Source organism: Phaethon aethereus, assembly GCF_964289735.1.
Source record: "Phaethon aethereus genome assembly, chromosome: 8".
Classification (NCBI taxonomy): domain Eukaryota; kingdom Metazoa; phylum Chordata; class Aves; order Phaethontiformes; family Phaethontidae; genus Phaethon; species Phaethon aethereus.
Genome location: NC_138584.1, coordinates 8,845,888 through 8,869,670, shown reverse-complemented (window position 1 = coordinate 8,869,670; position 23,783 = coordinate 8,845,888). Strand labels below are relative to the sequence as shown.

Below are 23,783 nucleotides of genomic sequence, written 5' to 3'. Positions count from 1 at the left end.
AGCATATTCCATCCTGTTTCTTGAATATTCCTCACCAACTTGATCAGAAAATATCATGAGCATATTGTACCTAAAACAAGCTGTCAAAGGTAATTCTTAGATCTGTTTTGTACAATCATTTTAATAAAATATTATCTGTACTGAGTTGCGATAGGAGACATATACAAATTCGTAATCTCTCAGGTCTTTGGCATTTATTTTCTTACAAAAATGGGAGCCACCTCTTCTGATTTCCATTCTGTTGCCTCTTTACTAGTTCCCTGTACTCCTCTGACCTTAAAAACCTGGGAAAAGAGTCCTTTGCCATGAGACTATAGATTAATCTCTGAGCATCATCAAAGCAGCTGAGGGTGGGCTCAGAGATGTTCTGAGAGATGTGGGTTTTGGTATGGAAGTCAATATTAATCTGTAAGAAGAAAGGAGGCATAAAATTAATGTCAGATTGATTGGAAAGCTGAGGTCTGTTTGTGTACACAACACAACCAGCATTTGAATTTCTTTCCAAATACTCCAGCTGATGCAAATAAGCAGGAAGGTCATCCCTTCATTTTCTAGCAAACTGAATTCTTAATTTTATTTGGCTCTTTAAAAAGATGGCATCACTGAAAAAAGAAGGGAAGAATGCGTTTCTGATTATCTCATCTTTTTGCCAAACCAAATCCTATGAAGTACCGATTACCAAAGACTAAATTAGAGATGAAGGTACTCAGCATCATTTTAGGTTTGGCCCTATCTGTTTTGTAAGGATTTTTTTTTTTTTAATAACAACAACATGGTTTTCCATCATATGTAAGACATGGGGACATTTAGTGCACTCTCACTGTCAAAGGCAAAACCATCAGTGTAAAAGTTTGTTAGGGAGCAGAATGTGAACAATAATTAATTAGCAATTTGTTCCTTTACAGTAAACATTTTTAAAATAATGATAAAATTGAATGCTGTGATGGAAATTTTTCTAAGTTTGCATTTTGATATTCATCATATCAAAAATACCTATACAAAAGAACAAATACAATCATTAACATTCCAATATACTGGTACCTAAAATATGGAGGAAATGGTGCTTATTACATTATAAAAATGGTTAGAGAAAACAAATTATATTGAACATATATTTCCTTAGAAATTTCAGAAGGCAAGGTAAACCCATGCCGTGTTTGAAGAATGTATTTAAAGTATTGTATTTAACCATAAGAGGTCTTTGTTTCCTTCACGGAGTTCCATGCAGTTTTCTACCTGGTAACTAATTGACACGAACATGGAAGTACGGCCACATTGAATTGCGTTGGGAAGCTTGGATCTTAATTTTCCATTTGATTCCCACCCTCAGTGGGTACCCAAAGTTCATGCAAAAAATCTGTTTACCTCCTTTGGAGCATCAGCTTGTATAAAGTCAGAATAAATCTTTTGGGCTTTTGAGGCAATGTTAGTGGAGGATTTGGTTTTCTTGAAATCCTCGCAGGCCAGCCAGAACTCCACATTCTCCTCACTGAACTCTGACTTCAAAAATGTCCTAAAAGCTGCCAAGCCATCTGGGGAAAAATGCATGAGATGATGGGTGGAGGAAAACTGAAAGACTAATACAGATTTTATGTATGTATATGTACATGCATAGATATACATATGCAGACTATATAGTGACATTTATGTGTCTGATGCTGGTTTGCCTGTCAGCCAGTAGTTAGTCATGAGGTTGTTCTGGCAGAAATAAATAGGAGATGAAACTATAGCAATTGTAAGGTGGCTAAGGGAATACTTTCAGAGAGTTAATAATTGAGGAATGCTCCCAATACCTGCCTGCCGTGGTTTGGTCTCTCTAGCACTGGCACACTAGTCAAAAGCAGATCCTGGAGATTTGGGTCTTTGAGAGGAATTATAGTAACTAGGAAATTAGGGATTTGAGGCTGACCCCTGATCTAAGAAGCAAGCGGAAAATTAAGTCATGTTGTGGTAGTGTGCTTCTCTCAGAGCTGAGGTTAGCCCACCTAAAAAGCACTTACACCTCCTTTGTGTAATGATTAAGACTTCGGTGAAGAGAAGGACACTGTTATTTCTTTGTTCAACATTTATTGGCACTTTTAAAAGAAAAAATGAAAAAAAGAACGGCTTGTTTGAAAGACATTGTTTTAAAAGTAATCCTTATCACAAGCTCTTAGAAAAGAAAGCTGACAGCACTCAAATTTAGTCGTGTTAGTCAAATTAACACCATGCAGAAACAGTGTGGAGGCACTGCAGGGTCCAGACCACAGAGTTACAGAAGGAAAATGGTGCAAGGAAATTTTTAACAGTTCCACATGGTTTGTGACTTAATGTTAGTGGGAATGGGATCTCTTAGAGAAGTGACTTTGGATGTTTTAGAAATAATAATCTTTTTTCTGTTTGACTGATAGTCAATGCACAACACATATATTTCTTTGTAACAGGAATACCTCGGAAAAGGTTTGTGGGTTTTTTTTAGGAAAAACAGAACCATTGCACAGAGAGTTTATCTTCATAAAACAAAACTCTTCCAGAGCACTGCTGCCTTCTTAAATGTTTCCTTAAGCATTAGCCAGAAGGCATATTGTGTTTGCAGCTTGAAGAAACATGCCCCCTCTGCCTTTCAGCACAGCAGCTCAAACACCTCCAGCAGTAGCGCTGGTGTGGTCCAAAGTACGTGGAGACTTGGACTGGAAAGCAGCGTGAAAACCTGACAGCAATGTTTATGAACTGAGTCGACACACATTTTTAAAAAAAAATATTTTCTAGGAACTTCTTACCTTTATTAGTTAGTAGTGTATGCACGGATTCTGACCAGGCCATTGTTTCCTCAGTGTTTGACCTGTGGAAACAACATCTGTCCTTGAAAATAGCATTGTGATCTCTTGTCTTCGCAGTCTATGATAGCTACTCTATTATTTGCTATCTTCTTGAGGGAGCAGGGTGGGTAATTCATGTTACCCTATGCACTGAATAACAGAAAGTCAACAAGTGTGGGGTTTTGGGGTTTTTTTTAGTGTAGAGAACCATATAGACTCATAAAGTACAGTGTTATTTGACATTGGCAACTTGATTATTCCTACAGGAGACTGTAGTAATGCCTGCAACTCATTGAACTATAAGAAAAGGATAGGAGAGATATTAATGTTCTAGAGTGTACTGAATTTCTTTTCAAGTTCAAATGGATTAACCATTAATTTATATGACACTTTTTGCTTGGAATAAATAGAATTATCTAAATTGTTATCATGCTAACAGTGGCAGGATAAATAGGCATTATTTCAGTTTCTTAGTGGTATAAAAAAATTGAGTAAATTCATAGTTCTGTCTCTTCCTCTGTAACTGACTGCAGGCTTCTGTTAGAAATGAGATACGGAACTAAATGGACCCTTGCTCTTCCAAGGCCTGGGTTGCTCTGAAAGTGTTCAGGCCGGGTCAGAAGGAAGGCTTAGTGTGAGGGCTGAGAGAGAACAGCTGCACGAGCAGAAGGGAACCGCATGCTAAGTGTGTGCAATATTTTTTTTCTTATAACTTGGGAAGGATGGTCTCATATTCAATTTAGTCCATGAGTACGTAGAGAAAAGAAAACTGTCTTTCATTCATGCAAAATTATGTTTTGATTAAAATTACCATTAATGAGTTTTTAATTTAAACATCCAGCAGAGAAGAAGAACCCCCTTTACCAGCATTATTGTTACTGCTTGCACTTTTTGTCATGATACCTTGGAAGGATATGATTTCCTGAAAATGAAACATTCTGTGGAAATGACAGCAAGAGATGCGGAGATGTCAGCATGTGCCTACCTGCTTTTCTCAGTTTCTCAGCAGTCTTGTCAGTTTGCAGCCTCAGGCATCCCCAAAATGAACATTAGTCTCATATCTACTGTTTGGCAATAAGCAGGAATAAATCTGGTCACCTAGCTCATATTTTGTTTCAGAATAAGGAGCGTACTTCTTCAATAAACCTCAGTGCAGTGGTTTGTAAATGAAACTTTTTTGAAATGCATATTAATTTTTAAAAATGTAAACATTTAAAGGGAATGAAGAATGTTTTATTTGCATTTTACACTTGTGAAAGATTTTGAAATAAAACAAGTAGTTCAAAGTGGAAGGCCAGAGCAGAATAAGGAATTAATCCTCCCCTCCCCCTGCCATTTTGGATACAGATTTTTTAATAAGGAGACAAGGAGACACATAAATTCTAGAATACCTGCAATACCTGGAGGAGTAGGTAATAATTAAATTGATCAGTATCTCGTGTTGCTTTTGTTGAAACTGCTACGTTTTATATAAATAGTAGAGGTGTATTAACCAGACAGAGGGAAGAAACCAACTTTCTAATCCTCTGGTTATGTATCTTGTATAGGTTACAGTAGGCAGAGGGATTTGAAACTGAATTTACATTCTATGTGAATATCGTAGTCAGCTGACATTCTGTCAGCTCTGGAATGATTTGTGTGCACTTTCTTTCTCATTTGGTGGTAAGAGAGGGGAAATTAGAAAATTTGGAAATGTTTTGTTTCAATGCAAAATCAAAATAAGTTCCATGATTTTTTTATGGAAACAGAAATCTATTTTCTGACTAGACCCTGTTTCCATTTGAAAAAACTCACAGCTTAATTTTCACGGAGGTTAGTCATTCTGTACTGAAAGGCTCTTCTCAGTTGGTCTTCCTGGTTTCAGTCATGCAAGCTCATGGGATGCAACGCTTTTCTACCTCGTGCCTAGGTCTTATATTCCCATGCCTTAGGGAGCACATTAGTTCATCCTAACTAAAAGTAGAGCAGGTCATCCTTGGCTCAGCAAGGCATCACAAGGCACAGACACTGTCCACAATACTGAGGGGTGGGAAATCTGGGTGAGTGGAAAACAGGGTGGAAAAAGCTCTGCTAAAACACAGCACTTGCCTGCACGTGCTGTGCTGTTCTTCCTCTAAGCTAGTGTTACAAGAGCATGTATTCTCAAGGCTAACCAGATGCCCATCCATCAGGAGATCATTTTAAAGTAACCTTTGATGTGAAGTTCACTTTTCAGGTTCCTGAAATCTCACCTATGGAAAGACCTTTATGCTGGCTACTGACTTTCTGCCACTGTATATACTAACTTAAATAGGTGTTTTAGAAGGTAAAGGGCTGTGCAGTCTGGTAAATGGACCAAACACTTAGTTCCATATAAAATATTACATTTTAAAAAAAATTTTAGAATTCTGTAAAATTTATATTCCTAAGGGGACTCTCGAAGCTCGACTGTCTAAATCCTGCTCTGAAGTATACAGGTTAGTTTGAGGGCTGTGTTCAACAGCCATTTGTCAGCATCACCAGTAATGGTGTTCTCTAACTGTAAACTTATCAAAAGATTATATGATAGTGTCACCATACTATATAACTGTAGTTATTATTACAATAGATTGTGGCATTGACACCTTTATCAAACAAGGGTTTTTCTGTAGCTGTCAGTTTACTTGTATCCAAACTGCACAAAATAATATTAAAAAATTTTTTTCAATGTATATTTATACATATATATGCACACATACATAAGGGAAACTGGAGTGCAAATATAGTCAGTCTGTATGGAAAACACAAATGAAAACTAAATGTAGCATTGTGTAGTACTTTGTGAGACATCACGTGCTGATGGAATTAATAAGCAGAGAATTTGTTTTAGTAACTGTAACTAACTTTTATCAAATGTATAACAAATTTTCAGGTTGTTCAGTAAATATTTACTAGCCTTCTTGTCAAACAAAAAAGAAAACTGAAAGACCAGGATATAACAGACAGCATGAACCTAATTCTGCTTCTTTTCCTTGTGGGTGATATTATTCGATTAAATAGTTATCACTCAGAGAATGATCTTACTGACCTCATGGGATTTACCTGAGTGGTAATGGCAACCAGAATTGACAACAAGGAATCAAAATAATGATATCCACTGTAAAGGGGAAAGGAAAATAAAAGCTGTCCAGACTAGTCAAAAGTTGACCATCCAATCCCATAAATCTCCTACCATTAAAATAGCCATAAACAGCAACTCACTTCACCGGCATTTTTTGTTCCACTGTCTGACTGTCACAGGTAGGGCAGAATTTCTTTTTCTGAATGATCTTCAAGCTGAAGGTAATGTGACAGCAGGAACAATACAATTAGCATGTGAATAACTAAACAGTACAATATAAATTGATAAACGGTTTTTAATACTTCCTTTAAAATCATTCCTCTTTCAGAAACATGGCTTATTTTTTAACAGCGGCCATTCTAACTTAATCTACCAAACGTAATTTTAATTAACACAATTTATATACAAATGTTTCTCAAGCATATTTAGGTTCTGAGCAACATCTTAACAGCGAAATCATCTTGTGGTTTTTCTCACCAACCATTTGTTTTGCTGACTGTGGAAAAGAAAAAAGGAAAATGGGTTCAGTTCACATAACTAGAAAATTCTTCAGTGTTAGTATTTACTCTTGTATTGTATCTGCAAAGCTTATCCATCACCTTATGCATCTTGAAGGTCTAAGGCCCCTGAGCTGTTGTCTCTTTTGTTTATTCATACAAGACTTATCACATGGCACCAAAGACTATTGGGGTGGCCACCATTTGCACATTGATGCTGTTACAAATAATGGGATTATGCAGTATTTAATATTTCCTCTGCAATGATTATTTTTTCTACTCTTATTGATACTTCACTCTTTGTGCCATCTTGTAGCAACATCACTCTGCCCCGAAAACATTTTCATATAATTTTGTCTTTTGCTCTGGATAATAATATTCTTTCCTCCCCAGCTCTCCTCTTTCTCTGTATGTTGCTTGCTGTCCTGAACAAGCAGGCTTACTGACTGGCTTCTTGCCTCTCTCCAAATCCTGTCCTGCTGCCTAATCCTTTGCTCACCCTACCCAGTTTCCTGGTTCTCAACGTCTCCACTTGACATAAGCAACTTCCCAGTGGGTTAGGAACTGGGATACAGCTGTCCCAACCCACAGAATAAGGGATTTTTGTCTTCTCAGTTGAAATATTTTGCACCAAGTAGAGCAGTCTCAAGAGTTTAGGTCCCATTTGATTTTTCTATATAGTACAGTCACACAAAAAGCTGCATTCTGTCTCACTGAGGCCACAGCCTTTCTTATTTAGCTATGTCTATCTTCTAAGATGATAAAGAAAAACCCAAGCACCACACGCCACATTTTGACCTTATCAATGTTAGGAGGTTGTTCCTCATCCTCACCTTTTGTGGATCTGTAAAAGAAATTTCAGGTCAAACTATTTGATGAACTTCACGTGGAACAAAAAATAGTGAATCTGGTCACCAGGGCTCCAGAAAGTTGGAATCAGATGGGAACAGATATAGAGGTGTGTTACTGGGATGGTCGGGAGAATGAAACTGTCTTGCAGGAGAAAAATAAAAGACTTCGGTTTTTCTGTGTACGGACGGGTAACCAGAGAGAAAAAAGGAACTATTTTAACTTAAGGATCATACTGGCAAAAGAACCAACGCATATAAACAGCCAGTGAATAAATTTAGGTTGGAAATCCAAAGGAGGATTTGGAAAAAATGTTGTTTTTAACAGTCTCCCAGTAGAACTCTTGTCCTTTCTACTCCTCTGTACTTCAAAGACAGAGCTTCATATATTTATGAACAAGATTATTTTAAATTGTTCCCTTTCATAATAAGAAACTAGAAATGATGAACCAAGATATCCCTTTCAATCCTACATAATACTGAATCAGATTCCTGGCAGCAAAATATTAATCCTTTCTGCAATTTCTTACATTTGCAACCACTTGCTTCTGAAAGCCTTAGAGAAAGAGAGAAATATGAATTATCATCCTGATTGTTTGCAGTCCTTATTTCCCTTAATCAGTTATTTTCTCTTATTTCCACAGAATGCGTACAGCAGACTAACATTGTGCCAGATAGGACCAAAAGCCTTCCATGCATTGTTGCTAGTAAGACTAACTTCAGCATCTTATGGGTGGAGAGAAAGCCTTCAGCATCTGCATTCACATTAAATCCTTTCTGACCGATTCCATCCCAGGTTTGAGCTTTGGTAAAAGAGGATAAACATAGTACAAAATCCAAACAATATTTATTTCTAGAGTTTCTGGCCTGGCAGACTGTAAGTAGCTAAACTTGAATTTTCTAACAGTGAGATGGTTTCTTTGTCAATTACTGTTGAAATAGCACTTTTTTTTCTAGTGTTCTGGTTTGTGATTGCTGGTCTAACCTTCTTAGGTAGCAAACAGGAGGTTCTGCAAAGCTGTACATGCATTTACATGCATTACTGTGTCTTGGTATTTTTAGGAAGGGACTTTACTTTTACGTACCCTAAGCTCTCACTGAGAAGCGGCCAAGGAGCAGTCCAAAATAGGTGCTGAATTTTCAGTCAAATAACAAAATTCTAGATATAGGCCTGATGCAAATATCCTCCAGCTTTCTTAGTGTAACGCCACTCAAGTCGTCGAGGTTGGAGATGACATCAAATTAAGCAACCCATCATTCTTGGATGGTTCCATTTATTTCTCGATATTTACCCTGTATCTAAACCCACTGATTGTACTATTTGCACACCTTAGAACCATGATTATAAATTGACTAGTTTTATGTTTTTGAAGAGGTAATACAATTCTAGTCCCATTAACTCCTGTGAGACTCTTTGAGAGGAAGGGTTGCAGGATCTGTGCCTTTTTTTATAATCATCTATGATACATGTTTTTTATTTTTTAAAAAAGTTCCAAACAGCGCAACTGATGCATTTTTTTTAACTTTCTATCTAATTGCCTGACGTCTGAATGATACAGACAAGACTGTCTCTTGAAGAGTTTCAGTTCTGATAGATATTTTTAAGTCAGTCTTGGAAACCACAGAAGGATGTTAAAAACCACGAGTATTCTGACTAGCACACAGAGTAACTAAATGGATGCTATCCAATTGCTGCTTGTGTTTTATGGGATACTGATCACAATTCACAAAAACACCAAGAAGCTATGAGGGATCTTCACCAGTGTAACACGCTGTTCGGTGACTGCTTAGTCTGTTTAAGCTGACTATATTTCAGGTACACAGCAGGTAATGGGGTGGTTGTGATATTTGTACTGTGATAATAAGTAGTACACTAACCAAAGTTAAGCACAGTCATATCTTCCCACAAAAACTAGCTGGTAGTATTGTCTAATACTTCCTGTGCTTGGAACTTAATTTCTGGAAAGAATCTCTAATATTTTACTGAAAATTCACAAGGAGAAAAAGTGATCTTAGTATTAAAACAAATGCATCATCTGCTTGTGCAAATATATTAGCTATTCATAATAAACAGTATCAAGCAAACAAAAAGAAATATTAATACGTACTAGAGATGGGCTGGAAATTGCACATAAAATGATATCTAAACTTTTTGGAAATCTGTATCCAGCTGACACTGCTGATGCCTGCAGCTTCAGTTCACTAATAATCCAGAGTGGACTTGCGGAGTAGCTCAGGCCCCTATCAGCTCAGCTAATTTCAGTGTATTTTAAAAACTGTACCTGAGAGGCCTCTGCCTTAACATTTCTGTAACTCTGCCGACTGTGCTATGGATTTTTGTTGTAAGTCCCCTGTCTTTGATAAGCCATAGGGGAACTAGAACTGTAGGAAGGGGAATGTTGATCTGCTGATTGAACACTTCCTCCTTTGCCAATACATACTTGCTAAAGACTACAGATTTATTAAATATTTAAATCTCCTGAACTTTTAGGCTTACTGCTTCACTTTCTACTGATACTCATCTTTTATTCTTTAGCTATCTTTAGGCATTAGTTTCACTGAGTTATCTTCCTTTATGAAAAACTACTGGCTGTTTAGGGGAATAAGGCATATCACTTTTGTTCCTCTGACCCACTTCTCAGCTAGATACTAATCTCAATAGACAGCATAAAACAACTCTTCATGTTCAAGCTACTGGTGTATTAACCTAAGAAAACGTTTTTATTTATGTATGTTCCTAAGAGGATTGCCTCATACTCACCTGAGTGCAATGTGAGAAAACGTCACACTCTCCAATAGCTGTTTTGGTGTGCTGGTGTTTCCCTGGATCAGGTTTGATATGTTATTGCCCTTCAGCATTTGGCCTCTGTTATATCCATCCCATACCTGGGTTTGCTTGGGTAGTGTTGTTTTGTATAGTGTAACCTCAGCAGAAAAAAAAGTTGATGTTCTGCTGGTCCAAGCAATTCAAGCAAATGGAGACTTGAATGCACTTCTTATCTTGGGAGAAGCCAAGATGATCTGAGCACTGCTGGCATCCTAGTAACATGAAAACACCTTTCATACGGGATGCAAATACATTTTAATCACAGTGCTATGTAAATGCCTACCTTCCAGTAGCACTGCACAGCATGGTCAACTCACAAAAATTTTTTTTTTTACATATAAATAATTCTGTGTGTCTTCAGTATGCTAAAGAGTTGTTTTGCATAAGAAAATGAGCTGTTACTTTCCACCCAAGCAAAGTATGCCCTTCAGGAATGTATTTTGATTTCAAGAACAATTAGTCCAAATGTTTTACAGCAATCTGGGCTTCTCATATACAGGATTTCCAAATGCTATATAAACACAAACCTACATTAGAAGAGCATTGGAAACAATTCTCAAGAAAACGTGCAACCTTGAAGATTCTCATTTAGTGCTAACTAGCAGAGTGTTTGGCACAGCTCATGTCCTGGATGAATACACATAGCATCAGACTTCACAAAACTTACTATTTGCACATGAAGCCTATATAGCACAGATATATAGGAGTATATTGTGATCTTGTCTTTGGAGACAGGTATAAATTCTTCCAACATGAAAGGTAAGCATTTTGCCTCTGAAAGCTCTTGAACCATAATTCCCTATATCAGTCATCTCTTGAGTAGCGCCTTGCAGGTGGTCCATCCCAAGCCAAGCAGTGCTAGGTAGTGAATGAAAGGGAAAACCAACATACCAGTGTTCTTCGTTGCCTCTTTTTGTAAAAAACTATTGGAAGTGTACTTCTGACTTCTGCAGTGGGCCCACACATGAATAACGTGTATGTGTATGATGTACAAGAGCTCCTATGGGCGGACAGTGCACATGAGGATTTAATCCTTAGAAGCAGTCTTTTCTTTAAGGAATAACTGCAGAAATTTAAAATTAGTCTGGAAAGTTGTGAAGAAACAAGAGTTTCTGAAGTAAAAGAAAACTGTATGGTGAAGAAACAACAGTTCAGGGTTGTCCTCATGTTAGGCTTCAGCTTAATCTTCCGCCCTGTTTGAAAACTCTAAATTGACTTTCATCAGATTATATTTCACGCTAGTTAATTTTAGTTATGTTTCATGGAGGATGCAAAGACAGAGGCTAGATTGTAAATCTTGGTGTCTAGACAATCTCTTGTAAGGAGGCCTCTGGGGAGGTTACACAAACAGATGCCATTTAGAAAAGGAGAGAGAAAAGCTTAGCTATAAAACCAGAAGGAGGTTTTATGAGACGAGCCCTAAATTATCAGAGTACAAAAAATGGAAGACAACAACAAAACATTAGCAAGAAAAAAGTAGGAATGGAAGCAGGCTAGATGGTGTATAGAGGAAATATATTTTTTTCTTTGGCATAGAGCCACACAGGAGCTTAAAGGGCATTTGATTGAGGCATTTGACTAAAATGCAAAAAACCAGAGCGGGATCTAGGACAGGCATAAGTTCATGAGCATATGAATCACTGAAGAAAGGAAGATTATTTTATGCAATTTATTTTTCAGTTGAGGTCTTTTGACAGTATGCGTGGAAAGGACAGGGAACTGCATTCAAAGCAGTAGTTAATTAAGGCAGGCTGAGCAGCGGGGACAAAAGGAAGAAAAAAATTATCTGCCTTTTGTGAGTCACTTGTAAGTTGTAGCATGTGAAGGCATATGAGAGGTATGTTACCGATCGCCTATGTTAGTGGAAGATGGAAATCTATCTTTTTGTTTGAGATTCTTTATCTTAGATTTCATTCCTCTTGTTTCTTGTCAGTTCAAAAATTAATCAAGTTGTCTTTTGCACGACAACAGGTCCCAAAAGCTGAAGAAGGTATGTATATATGTGCATTTCCATGTCCCTCAAGTTAAATAGCAGATGATAATTCAGCTAATTTAAAGCATCTAATTAGACCTAAGTATTGAAACAGGAGACAAACCTTTGTGCTATGTAAGTCAGCAGATTATTTATCTCGTTCTTTGGGTCTGGAGACTTCATGTTTCTACGGAATAAAGTGAAGTGTTTATGTAGGGTGTTGGCAAGAGGAGTATTTTGAGAGCTCTTACTGAATGCTGAATAGCACATACAAATCTAAAAAGCTGCTACATAAAGTAATTCCCAATAAAAATACTTGCCCGATAGGCTTTGTATATGTATTATTTGCACTAGGTCAGCTAAACAAAGATTTATAGAACTGTGGCATTGATTCTGCCAAAACTAGAGAAGCCTGACTATGTTCTCTGGCACTACTCTTAAGGTTTATACTATAAATACATCTATGGAGGGCTAGCCCTTAGTCTGATCAGTCCTAACTCAACCTTGGAACAGCATCACAGAGTCGTACTAACTCTATGCTTAGTTCATCTTCCAGAATTACAGTAGAGCACTAAGTAGTCGGGCACTCATTTTCTCTCACTAAAAGGAGCCTCTTCAAAAAAACCCTCTTTGCCAGATAATTATGTCATTTTAGTTTATCTCTATGCCCTTTGCCTTCCTCTCTCTGAATTTATCTTGACTTTCTTCTTACAGTAGTTCCCATGGCATTAGTCTGCTGTAAATTCAGCTACGGTTCATAATTATCTTCAAAAAGCATACATATATAAATAGCTACCAGAAATATCTTATTGGTTTGTTTTCATTATAAGACTCCTAAGAGGGACTAGCACTGTCAGTACCACAGACTGACGATTTTGAGGAAGGCCTCCCTGGAGATAAGCAAAATTTTCCATGTGTCTATGAAATGAAACAAAGGGTGCCTGCTGACTTACATTTATCATTACAGATGCTTTTGACTGACAGCTTTTTTTTTTTTGCTTAGAAGTCTTACTCAAGTGCTATATTTGTCATTTGTTTGGACTTTGGAACAGTATTAAATATACATATTTGTTTCATTTATTTCATCCATGGCAAGGGTAAAGGTGCTGGTATGAAGGAAAATAATCACACCAGGGGAGAATATAGCTGCAAATGTGTAGGTCTTACGCCTGTGTTGCAGCAGACCCACTGTTAATGCACAAGTGGGTCTGTTCTCAAATCTGTTCTCTTTCTCTAACAAAGTTAGTGAGACAAAGCATAGGAATATGCATGTTTTAAATATGAGAACTCTGGCATCCAGACATTGTTGGTGATTAGATTCCCTAATCAGAAACAAGATTGTTTCTGGCAGAAATTATTCATGTTTAAGGGAGAGACAGTCAAAGTGCAAGGGTAAATAAGCTACCTGGAAAAATATACAGGGGTTGAAACTGGGTTGCAAAGTTGCCTTTCACTGCATTCACTCATTCATGTGACACCTGTGGCAATGACAACAGGAATGTCAACAGTTCTTGGCAAGCTCCAAAGCTATGTTCTAGATGGATAAAGATGGCTGAAATGCAACATCAACCCTACTAAACACATTCCATTTATTCCTGAATCACTGTGCCCAGGTTCTGACCGCTTCTACGCTTAGAAACAGCACGTGCCTAGAGTTTTGGGTTCAGGGAAAGGTAATGGAATAAACTAGTAGGGATCACACCTGCCTCATAGTTGCAAATGTTTCACATCTATTCCTCCGGTAAAGCTGAGAGCTTGGAGATGGTTCCCAGGTCATTGCGGCTCAGCAGTGTTCCCTGGTGAGTTCTGGTCTCTATGCTTCCTTTACAGTAACACTTTGGATTGAAATGACAATGATTGCAGCTAGTATTGAATTTTAAGTGAATTGAGGCCTTCGTGTTTTACTGATCGATGTACTAGTTAATGCGAATCCTGACAACTTTTTAAGTAGATCACTTCAGTTTTATTGAATGTTAGTAAAGCAGACACGGAAACCCTCGGATCAAGCAGTTCATATATACCCTGGATTAGTCATGAAGTCCCTTCCTCAGGAACTGTATCTCTTCACTTGACCACTTACTGAAAGGGGAAGATAAAAGGGAGAAAGCTTAAACTCCATGCAAAATAACTGAATGTACAAGTCAGAGTTACAACTAAATCCTGCAGTTGCTTGCTAAATTGAACCAATGTTTAAGATTTTAAGAATTGCCCCATATTTCAAGGTATGTCTACATCACTTCTGAAACGGACAGGATAACTGGGTGTACTGACTATGAAAAGGATATGTATGACTTCAATAGTAAAGAAATAAAAGGGGAGATTTCTCCTTCCTCCCCTATAACGATAGAAAGTAGATTAATGACCAGTAGAACTGAAAGTTATTCTACTAGAGTCCAAGAGCTGTTAATTTTCAGGTTCTTTTTCAAAATAATAGTCAGGGAAAAAAATCTATAACGAAGTTTAGTAACAAAGTTGGAATATCATGAATATTTACAAATAAAAGTTAAAATATTTATATATATACATACACATGGCTGGATATTTAGTGACACAGATTGTGTTAAAATAACATTCTTGGCCCTTTGATGCTGCTCATTTGGTTGCAAAAAATTAGAATACAAGTATTTGATGTCAAAGCTAATCTATACAACATAACTTAAATACAGAGAACCGACACATGTAATAAGAAAACAATACAAAATGTAGCCCAAAAAATTAAATAGGTAGTCTTATCTTCCTCTGAAAATATGCAATAGCTGAATTTTAATTATGCAGTGGCTGTAGTTAAAGTCCATGTAACTTTACATTATGCCTAAGAATGTTTCCATGTGTTTTTCAGCATAAGAAAAAACCACAAATACTCTGTGCTTAGTGTAGGAAATATTGCAGAAACATAATTATGTGCAAAGGCCAGGTATATAGACTCTACCTGTGATGAAAGTCTGTGCTAAATAGTACAGGCCCAGGATACATGATGGATACTATCAAATGGTATTTTACACAATATTTTTACTCAGGAAACTCAGACTTTTTCCTCCAAATATGACTACAGCTCTTGCTTGAGTTTAAAAAAAAAAGGTATGAAAACTTTTACATGGTATGTGTTGCCAATATGTTGCCTACTTCTCTATAGTAAATGAGATCAATCACTGGCTACAGAACTCTGACCTGGTGTAAGTGCATATAACTTTGCTTTCCACTCATTCACACATGCTAAGGATTTGGATTTTAAAGCACATACAAGTTGCTGCAGTAGTTAGAATTTATGAGGGTTGAGTTTCCATTACCAAACGGTAAAGTCTGGTCGTACACCCTGGAAATCATTGACAGTAAATGACCGCGATCGTCTCCTAAGGGTAGGACGACTGGGATTTCTCCCCTTAACTAAATTTAAGTAAGGATCAGATCTTAGGAAGCGTGGGTAGCTGTCTTGCTCCATCAGCCTGTAGACTGTGTTTTGTGCAGCATCAAAGGTGGTGATGATGGGCTGTTCAATACTCTGACTTGTAACTTCTTTGGTTTGAAAGTCCAAATTCACCTGGAGAAGGAGGAAAAGTGTATTTCTTTAACGTACATTCATGCATTTCCTGTGTCATTATCCATAGCACTGATAGTGTACTTTCCTGAAAGTCTTTCCTTCGATCTCTGATACAACTGGTTATTAATACCACTGAATTAGTTAGTACGTTCATGTTCAGTAATGGCTGTCAGAAAGTCTTCACAGATGTGTCATTGGCACAATGGAAAACTGGTAAAATAGAAGATGAAGTTTGACATTTGACTAATAGTAACTTTCTAATAGTGATCTTGGTATAGTTGCAGCTGTCAGGCTTTGCAACACCAGACTAATACAGAACTCCATTCTTATTCAGGATTCATGTAGGACTTTGTCTCATTACAACATGTTAGCGAGTATTTAAAACTTTTGGTTTCTGTCTAGAGTTTTGATAGTAGGAAGGTGAGAAAACTCTAACAACTAAAATATTTCATAGGTTTCTGGAGGCTTTAGATAGGAAAAAGCATATCAAAATGATCATTTATTCCATGTACCATTGCATTCATCTTGGGAAGATTTCATTAGTATGAGAATTTTACTGAAGTGTCAGGCACTGATTTAAGCATGCAATTTTTAAAAATAAGATAGACTATATAAGAGAAATTGTTGATTCACTCAAAAAGTTATTTCTATAGTATGCTTTTTTTTCCTCACTGAGATCCACCTGTCATTTCCATAAAAGCTAGTTAAAACAAACAGTTTAGATCAAAGAACCGAAGAGCTATTAATGATGCTAAAATCATCAACTCCTCAAACCTAAGATTTTACAAACCTATCGAACTGTATGGTCGGAAATTTTTGTGTAAAAGCTTTGCTGGACAAGAAGTTAGTCAGAGAGAAGATGCAAATTCCAGAGCTGTGTGGTGTGAAACAAGATGCCCAGCTGAACCCAAGGAAGGAAGTCTCACCAAAACCAACCGCTTAAGGTGAAGAACAGCACCCACACTACATGCACCAAATGAAAAGTTATGACACATAAAGGTATCATTACGTTACTGTTAGTCAAAGTCCAACTTCCACACCGTCCCCTCCCTAACTTTCCTCCTGCTCATCTTTTCGCTTATGGCAATCTCCTAAGTGTTGACAGTATCAGCACTCTATGACTGCTCATAGACTGATCAGTTAGCAATGACAGGTTCTATTTCAAACAACTCAGGGGGACCTTTCATGTAAGGTCCACCCCAAAGACATGCAGCAGGGAAAGAAATAAAAAGGGAGGTAAGTCTTTGAAAGTGGACATTTCCTACAAAAAGCATAAAATCTTAAATATAATCTACAGGAATTACAGGTGGAAATTGCAACATTTTGCAATCCTTCTCTTAAAATGAGAACGGCACCTTTTTCACCCTTGTTACAGGGAAGTAGCAGTTAGTGTTTAACTTTTGCTTTTCTGACAAATTAAAAAGAAAGCATGCAGGGGAAAAGGAGCATTAGCAAGTGACATATTTGATCTGCTCAAACTTGATAGAATTACAGGAAATTTTAAGTCCAAAAGGCCTACTGAAGAGGCTGATTGTGACTTCAGTGAGAGTTCTTCGTCTCCCAACCTGTTCATCTCTTTCCTAGAGCAGGCAATACTCCTTTTGCTCATTTAAGAGTCCTTTATAACACGCTTCAGTAATGTGAAGAAATTGTAAATATGAAAACTTTTTGCATTACTGTAGTAATGTCAGTCCTCACCAACACTAAGGCTTTTTATATATCCTCGTACTTTTGTGTTTGTGCTGACAGTAGCATACCAAAAATAGGCAATTAGAGATGGGGGTGGAAAGCGGGAGGGGTCAATCAAGAAAAGTCCTTCATGAATTATGCTTAAAACATACTTAATATTTTAAAGGATATGTTTAATTTAATAGTTTTTTCTAGTCTTTTGGCTTGCTTAATTTAAAGCTTCAGAATCTCAGTTATGTAATAGATACTTAATAGATAATTACTGGTTTAAGAGAAAGGGAGAATAAGTCTGTTTTTCTGGAGGTAGCTTTAAATAAAGACAGATAATACTTTTTCGCGAATGCTAGATAACATGTCTCATTACAGCTTTAACATTTAACATCACTATTTTTTCTTAAATATACCCTGTATATGTATATATATCTCTCCTGGCTTTACAGACCACTAGGAATCCCTGATTCCTGTAATATAATATTTAAACTCATTCTCTGCACTTAGAAGAGTAACACGGAGGTGGTATTGAAAGGAGTATGGAGGACAGGGAGAATACGCAGTTGCTTCCAGATTTCCTTGCAGAGCTTTGACATTTAAGATACAGCCTTCTTACGTCAGTGACTACATGATTAACTGTTGTCCCTGCTTCTGGGTAAGCACTTCTTAAAAACACATTTCATCAGATGCAGTTGTCAAACACTGTCTACAACGAAGAATGTTTTCCCTGTACCTCTTTTGGAGCATCTTTCTGTATGAATGTTTCATAAATGGTCTTCGCTTTTGGCAAAAGTTCATGTGCAGTTTTGCTTTTCTTGTAATCCTCGCAAGCTATCCAGAACTCGATGTTCTCCTCACTGAACTCAGTTTTCAAAAACTTCGTAAAGGCATCCAATCCAGCTACAAAAGGGAATGTTGAATTGCATTAAAAAAAATGCCCTTATCGGACAGTTACTCTTTTCACATAGTCTGTGCAAGGTAACAAAACAGGCTCTGCTCCCTTTGAATTACATCACATTATAGATAATTATTTTAAAATACATCAAGGTTTTAAAATAAGTGCAGTTCTTTCATTATGATCCCGAGTGCATTACAGAATTCTCAGCATCTGTAAAAATCCACTACCAAGATCTCGTGAACTTAGAAATGGAAGCAATCAAAACACGTGGATGTATGTGGAAGTGATGGACTTGTTCCATCTGATTATCAATTTAGGTTGACTGAAACACTACTTGAATATTTTCTTATAGACTGTTCTCCAGTAACAATTTAAAATTAATGGCTTTTAGCATCTTTACACTTTGCTTTATCTTATTGTTGTTATACTTTTTATTATAAGATTTTTTTTTTCACAAATATGCTTATTCAGTGGAAGCAATGCAATGTTATCGATTTCAACTGTTCAAGGAACAGATCCGAAAAGCACATAGTGTCCAGCACTGTAGATGGATCTGTACGTGTCCCTCCAAAATGGAACAAGGGACATACGTGCATTTGATAATTATGTATGCAACAGGCCGTTTCAAATGATGCCCAATTTTGTTCCTATCACTGGGAAAGTGACAAAGTCTTTTCCTAAATACCTAGAACATGTTTTTGTTTTTAAGATTTGGTCTTGCAGTCAGGAATATTTCAGCAATATTTAAATGAAACTCTACTGTTTATTGAAGGAACTCTTTGCTGTCTGTTACATTACTTTTTTCAATAAAATACAAAACTTAAGAGTTATTTTCAACTATTTTCAGTGCATGTTATAGCCTGAGCACATGAGGAGAGCAGAAATACATGCTGCTATAAATGACCCATCATACCTAGTTTAGGTAATTGCCAGGTCTACTGAAGTGCACAGCCAGACTTTGTAATTTTCCATTAATTTTTCATCCTAACATTCTGCACAGAGAGGAAAAAACTACTAACCTTTCTCAGAAAGCAGTTTGTCAAAAGATTCTCCCCATTTTACTGCTTGTTCAGGAGACACACTGTTTAAGAAACAGAAAGAGGTTTTGAAGAATTGCGCATATCATGTACTTAGGAAGCTGTTGTAACATACGTTACCTGTTACCATTATTGCTCAGGACTGTTTCACAAAGCCTTTGATTAGATAACATTACTAAAGGAGCTCATTGCCTTAGGTACTTCAGAAACACTTGGTTTACATTTTTTCTGACAGTTTTCCTGTAGAGTTGTACTTTCTTCCCCCATTTAACACTGGAGCAGAGATTTTTTCTTTTCAGTGTTTGTGTTGTGCTACTAATCTTTAAGGGCATTGAGATCATGCAGTATGGTAAAACTCCTAAGGGAACCAGGTCAGTCACCTATTTAAACTGAAAAAATACTCTTGCAGAGATGTGGTTTTGAATGCACTCAGTCTGAGGCTGTGTTACCACAGTCTATTTTTAATGAAATACAGGAAATTCTATAGCTTGAAGACAAAGTTGTAGCAATATGGTTTAGGCGATAATTTTATAGGGCAATAGCACATGTAGCCTGGTTTGTTTACCACAAACATGTTTCAAATGTGCTCCATTTATAAAACTCCACATATTCTTCATCAAATATGTCAAGATGCACATATTTTAGCTTGATTTCAAATATTGTGCCTTAGAGAAAAATGCAGAAAGGAAAAAAGAACATCCTACTTCATTCACTCAAATACAATTTTTGGGAAACCCTTTTCTGATGCTGTATAGATTAACCCTGAAAGCACACCTGGACAGTACTTTTGATTTTTGTAGACCAGAACTGGAGTAAACCTGGAGATGAGCTGTATCACACTAGGACTCCGACTTAAGTTCTAGCCTGAAGGTGAAGTCAATTTTTATCAGGTGCTTTATGTAGAACCATTTTCATTCAAGGGCAAAGCACAGTAGACTGAAAGTATCAATAAGCAACTTGCCCGGGGTTAGATGTCCCTGTCCATTGCAGGGGGGTTGGACTAGATGACCTTTAAATGTCCCTTCCAACCCAAACCATTCTATGATTCTATGAAATAATAAATCTCAAATTATTATCTCATTATTTGAAAAAGGGCAATTTTTAATTTTTTTTTCATTTTCACCAAAAATAGTGTACGTCTCTCTGTATATAAACTATATATAGAGACAGATCAGCAAAAATCTACCAGTTTCTCTTCTGTACAGTAAGAGCAGCAGAATCCCTGTTAGTCAGGCACCTGTCTGAGAGTAACATGGTAAAAGGCAGTTAGCTGAACGAGGAAGTAATAGTCTGTTAAAAGGGGGAAATTCTTCAGAGGATTATTTATTTCTCTTGCATCTGCCTCTGAAAGTGCCTTTTCACGGATGATAAGAATGCATTGATGGCTGTGTACTTTGTATGAAATACCCAGGGATAATCAGCCACTCAATACTGTCTGCACACAGGTGGCATGGAGGCTGAGCTTTCTCTTTTTAGATGCAATTTTAGCATGGTTTTACATGTCTGGATCCAAGACACGGAAAAATGGTGTTCTAAGCACTGTTTTGCCTTTGTTCATCATTGCAATGTCTTATATTTCTGAGTGAACTGTAAAACCACTGAATTAAGGCTTCTGCCAGCAGCAAAACAAGAAAGAGAAAAAAAGTCAGTGATGAAACCCTCCACGAGCATGTAATGGAAAATCTTTGAGATCATGAGTACACCCTATCATTTGGATGGGCATGATACTTGGACATGTGAGCAACAAACATTGCCTCATTATTCAGATGCATAGGTGCGAGTGTTTAGATACCCACTTGTTGGCCACTTTTTCATGGGTTCTAGAAACAGAGTTTGGGCCTTTATGCAATTTTTACCATGTGTTCACAATTAGTAAGGGCTTGTCAAAGCAGTTCTGGTCAAAGTGGGCATCCTGGACCAAAAAATAGTAACTGCTTAAACAAGGTTTATCAAGACAAAAGAGCATGGGAAGCACTGAAGTGTTCTGAACTTATCTGTGATGGAAAGAAAGGGGCAGCAAATTTTTTAGGCCATGGAGTTGCAGTACTTTACACATTCCTTCTTTTCAGTCAAGTCTTGCAAATGCAATTCTTAATACATCAGTAAGATCTTGGTAACCTACTGAATTCAGGAACTAAACTCTTACTGAAGTCAACAAAGCCAAGATTTCACCCTGCATCTTTATGAGAAATAGTATAACAGGGAGAACATTACAACAGCATTTAAACATCAATGTCTGAGTTTTGGAGACAAGTGTTCAAACAATTACTGCAATTACTGAGGAACTACATGTTCAGTATTTGACATGCATCTTGCCTTTGTACATCACAGAATTCTCTGGAAAACCTGCTTTCCAAGGAGCTGTATGATTTTCCTGCAGGCAGCAATTTGTCAGCTACATTTGAGTTGATGGTTGCTCAATATAGTCAGTGGACTAATAAAAATGCTGTTGGCATGAGTAACGGTTTAAATGTATCTGCAAGTGGGTGGGGACCAGTCTACACTTAGTGGTGTGAAAACACTAGTGGTGAGTTACCTTGATGCATACCAGATAACTCTCTAGTGTTTGTATGCTTGGGTTAGATTGCTAACTTCTAAATGAAATAAATCTTGAAAGCATTACTCTCTGCCAAGTCTGAATGCATACACAAATACAGGAAACGTTCTGAGTCTCACAGGCACTTGCTGAAAGGAATCCCCATCAACTTGTTGTTTTTATAATGCTTACCTTGCTGCTTTTGCCAAGTTTCCAGGTTTACCAAGATGATCACCCTCATGGAATTCAGATTTCTGCAGGAGAAGGCTCAGCCTATTTCTCTTCTGCTTAGCTCTACAACAGAATTAGGGTAGCTTTTCAGGCAACCTTGTTGAAAGTTGGGTTTTTTCCCCTTCAAACATTTCCTTCGACTAGTATTTCTGCTTCTGTATCACAGATCCCCCTATGTTCACTTATATTAATGTTGATGTTATATATTATTACATATATATTATTCACATTAATGTTTTTTACTCCTGGGAAGATTCCAATGGGACAAAAGAGGAAAATTTTTCATAATGAGAACAATCATCCATTGGAATAATCTCCCCAGAGAAGTGGTGCATTCCCCAACACTGGAGACATTCAAGGTTTGGCTGGACAGGGTGCTGGGCCATCTTGTCTAGACTGTGCTTTTGTCCAGAAAGGTTGGACCAGATGATCCTTGAAGTCCCTTCCAACCTGGTATTCTGTGATTCTATGATTTTCTTTATAACTTAGCACAAATTTACACATGAAGCACTGGCAAAGAGAAATGGAAATCTTTTCATTTTCAGTACCTTTTTCATTTATTTTAAAGACAAAGGAGTGAAATTTCACATTAGAGAACATAAACAGTTGGCTCAGCATCTTCTACTTTTAATGTTTCGCAAAGAAAAAGGAAGTATTGCTTCCTGTCATTTGAAATTTTTAAAAAGAAACTTTCCCAGATCATATTCAGGCTTTAAAGAAGCATTTCTCAGAACTACTTGAAACCTCCCTTTCCTCTTTTCTTAGTTTATTATTTGCTTTTTTTCTTGTTCTTAAAAAATATTTCGGCAAAGAATTACCGTTTTATGTATACAATTCCTAGGATTGCAGTTCATGAGTTCTCATTTATCAGTCAAAAATAAAATTATCTGTGCCCTGAATTCATACCACAGCCTATCTTAGAAGAATCCTCTATATAAACAGAACGTTCAGAGTGTCAGCATGACCTTAAAACTTACCCAGATTTGCTTGCTTTATGTGGCTCTTCTTTAATTGTTGATTTCATGACTTTGTAATAGGATTTATCCTTTGAAGCAGAAATGTTTAGTTGGGGGAATAAAAGAAGTGGGTTCTCCATCTTCCTCTAAAAAAGCTTCCCAGTTTCAGAAAATATTTCTTTTACTTCCTTACAGCAGTTGCATCTGGAGTAACTGACGCGCTCAGGGAGGGCTCTCACATGCTGTATTGGGCTGGGTGGTCCCCAGTTAGTTGTTGAGCACTTTCCAGAGCAGGCAGTGGGTAGAAGGAGGATCTCCACCTTCACTGCCACTGCACGAGACTTTAAGTAGAGTTCTGGTTTTACAGTCGTCATTTAGGGAAGTGAGATTGCAACTTCGCAAAATGGCTGTTGATCATCCAAACACAGCTATCAGCAGAGAGCAACTCCTGGGCTTGTGCTTGTGGAACTTGGTATTTTACTAGACTTAGGATGACGTCATCATTTTCCCCCAAACACCTGTGAGAAGTGTATAGTTCAACAGCAAACAGGTGCTCTAAAATGAACCTTAATGAGAATAATTTTTCCTAAAATAACATACAAGATTGTTTTAAGCTCTTAGAAGAACTTCTACCTGACCTTAAACTGCCTTCTACAGCCTCAGGTGTCATAAGCTGGACACGAAATCAGTTCTATCTACACTATGCTAACTTGAAAGTCAGGGTTTCCCAAAGTGTCCTGCAAGAGCCAGATGAAGCTGTGGTTGATCAGATATTTTGTAAGCAGAAATTTTAATTTTTGCACCATTTTTCAGAAATTATGAGCACCCACTTCTAATTTCAAGTTTCTCCACTTAAAGCTCCTCCTTTATCTTTTGTATCTGTGGT

General features: G+C 37.2%; 2 protein-coding genes across 2 annotated transcripts; both read right to left on the bottom strand.

Moving 5' to 3' along the window:
• Positions 1 to 159: 159 nt before the first annotated feature.
• RGS21 (regulator of G protein signaling 21) lies at positions 160 to 13,798 on the bottom strand (the record flags this gene model as incomplete). Its single annotated transcript, XM_082002743.1, has 4 exons — positions 160 to 406; positions 1,366 to 1,532; positions 2,760 to 2,841; positions 13,724 to 13,798. 4 exons carry the CDS (start codon positions 13,796 to 13,798, stop codon positions 203 to 205), a joined length of 528 nt encoding a protein of 175 aa, XP_081858869.1. The 3' UTR covers positions 160 to 202.
• A 1,506-nt stretch (positions 13,799 to 15,304) lies between these two features.
• On the bottom strand, positions 15,305 to 23,037 carry RGS18 (regulator of G protein signaling 18; the record flags this gene model as incomplete). Its single annotated transcript, XM_082003200.1, has 5 exons — positions 15,305 to 15,559; positions 17,973 to 18,139; positions 19,157 to 19,218; positions 21,903 to 22,004; positions 22,919 to 23,037. The coding sequence occupies 5 exons, from the start codon at positions 23,035 to 23,037 to the stop codon at positions 15,305 to 15,307; spliced, it is 705 nt and encodes a 234-aa protein (XP_081859326.1).
• Between the last annotated feature and the right edge of the window lie 746 nt (positions 23,038 to 23,783).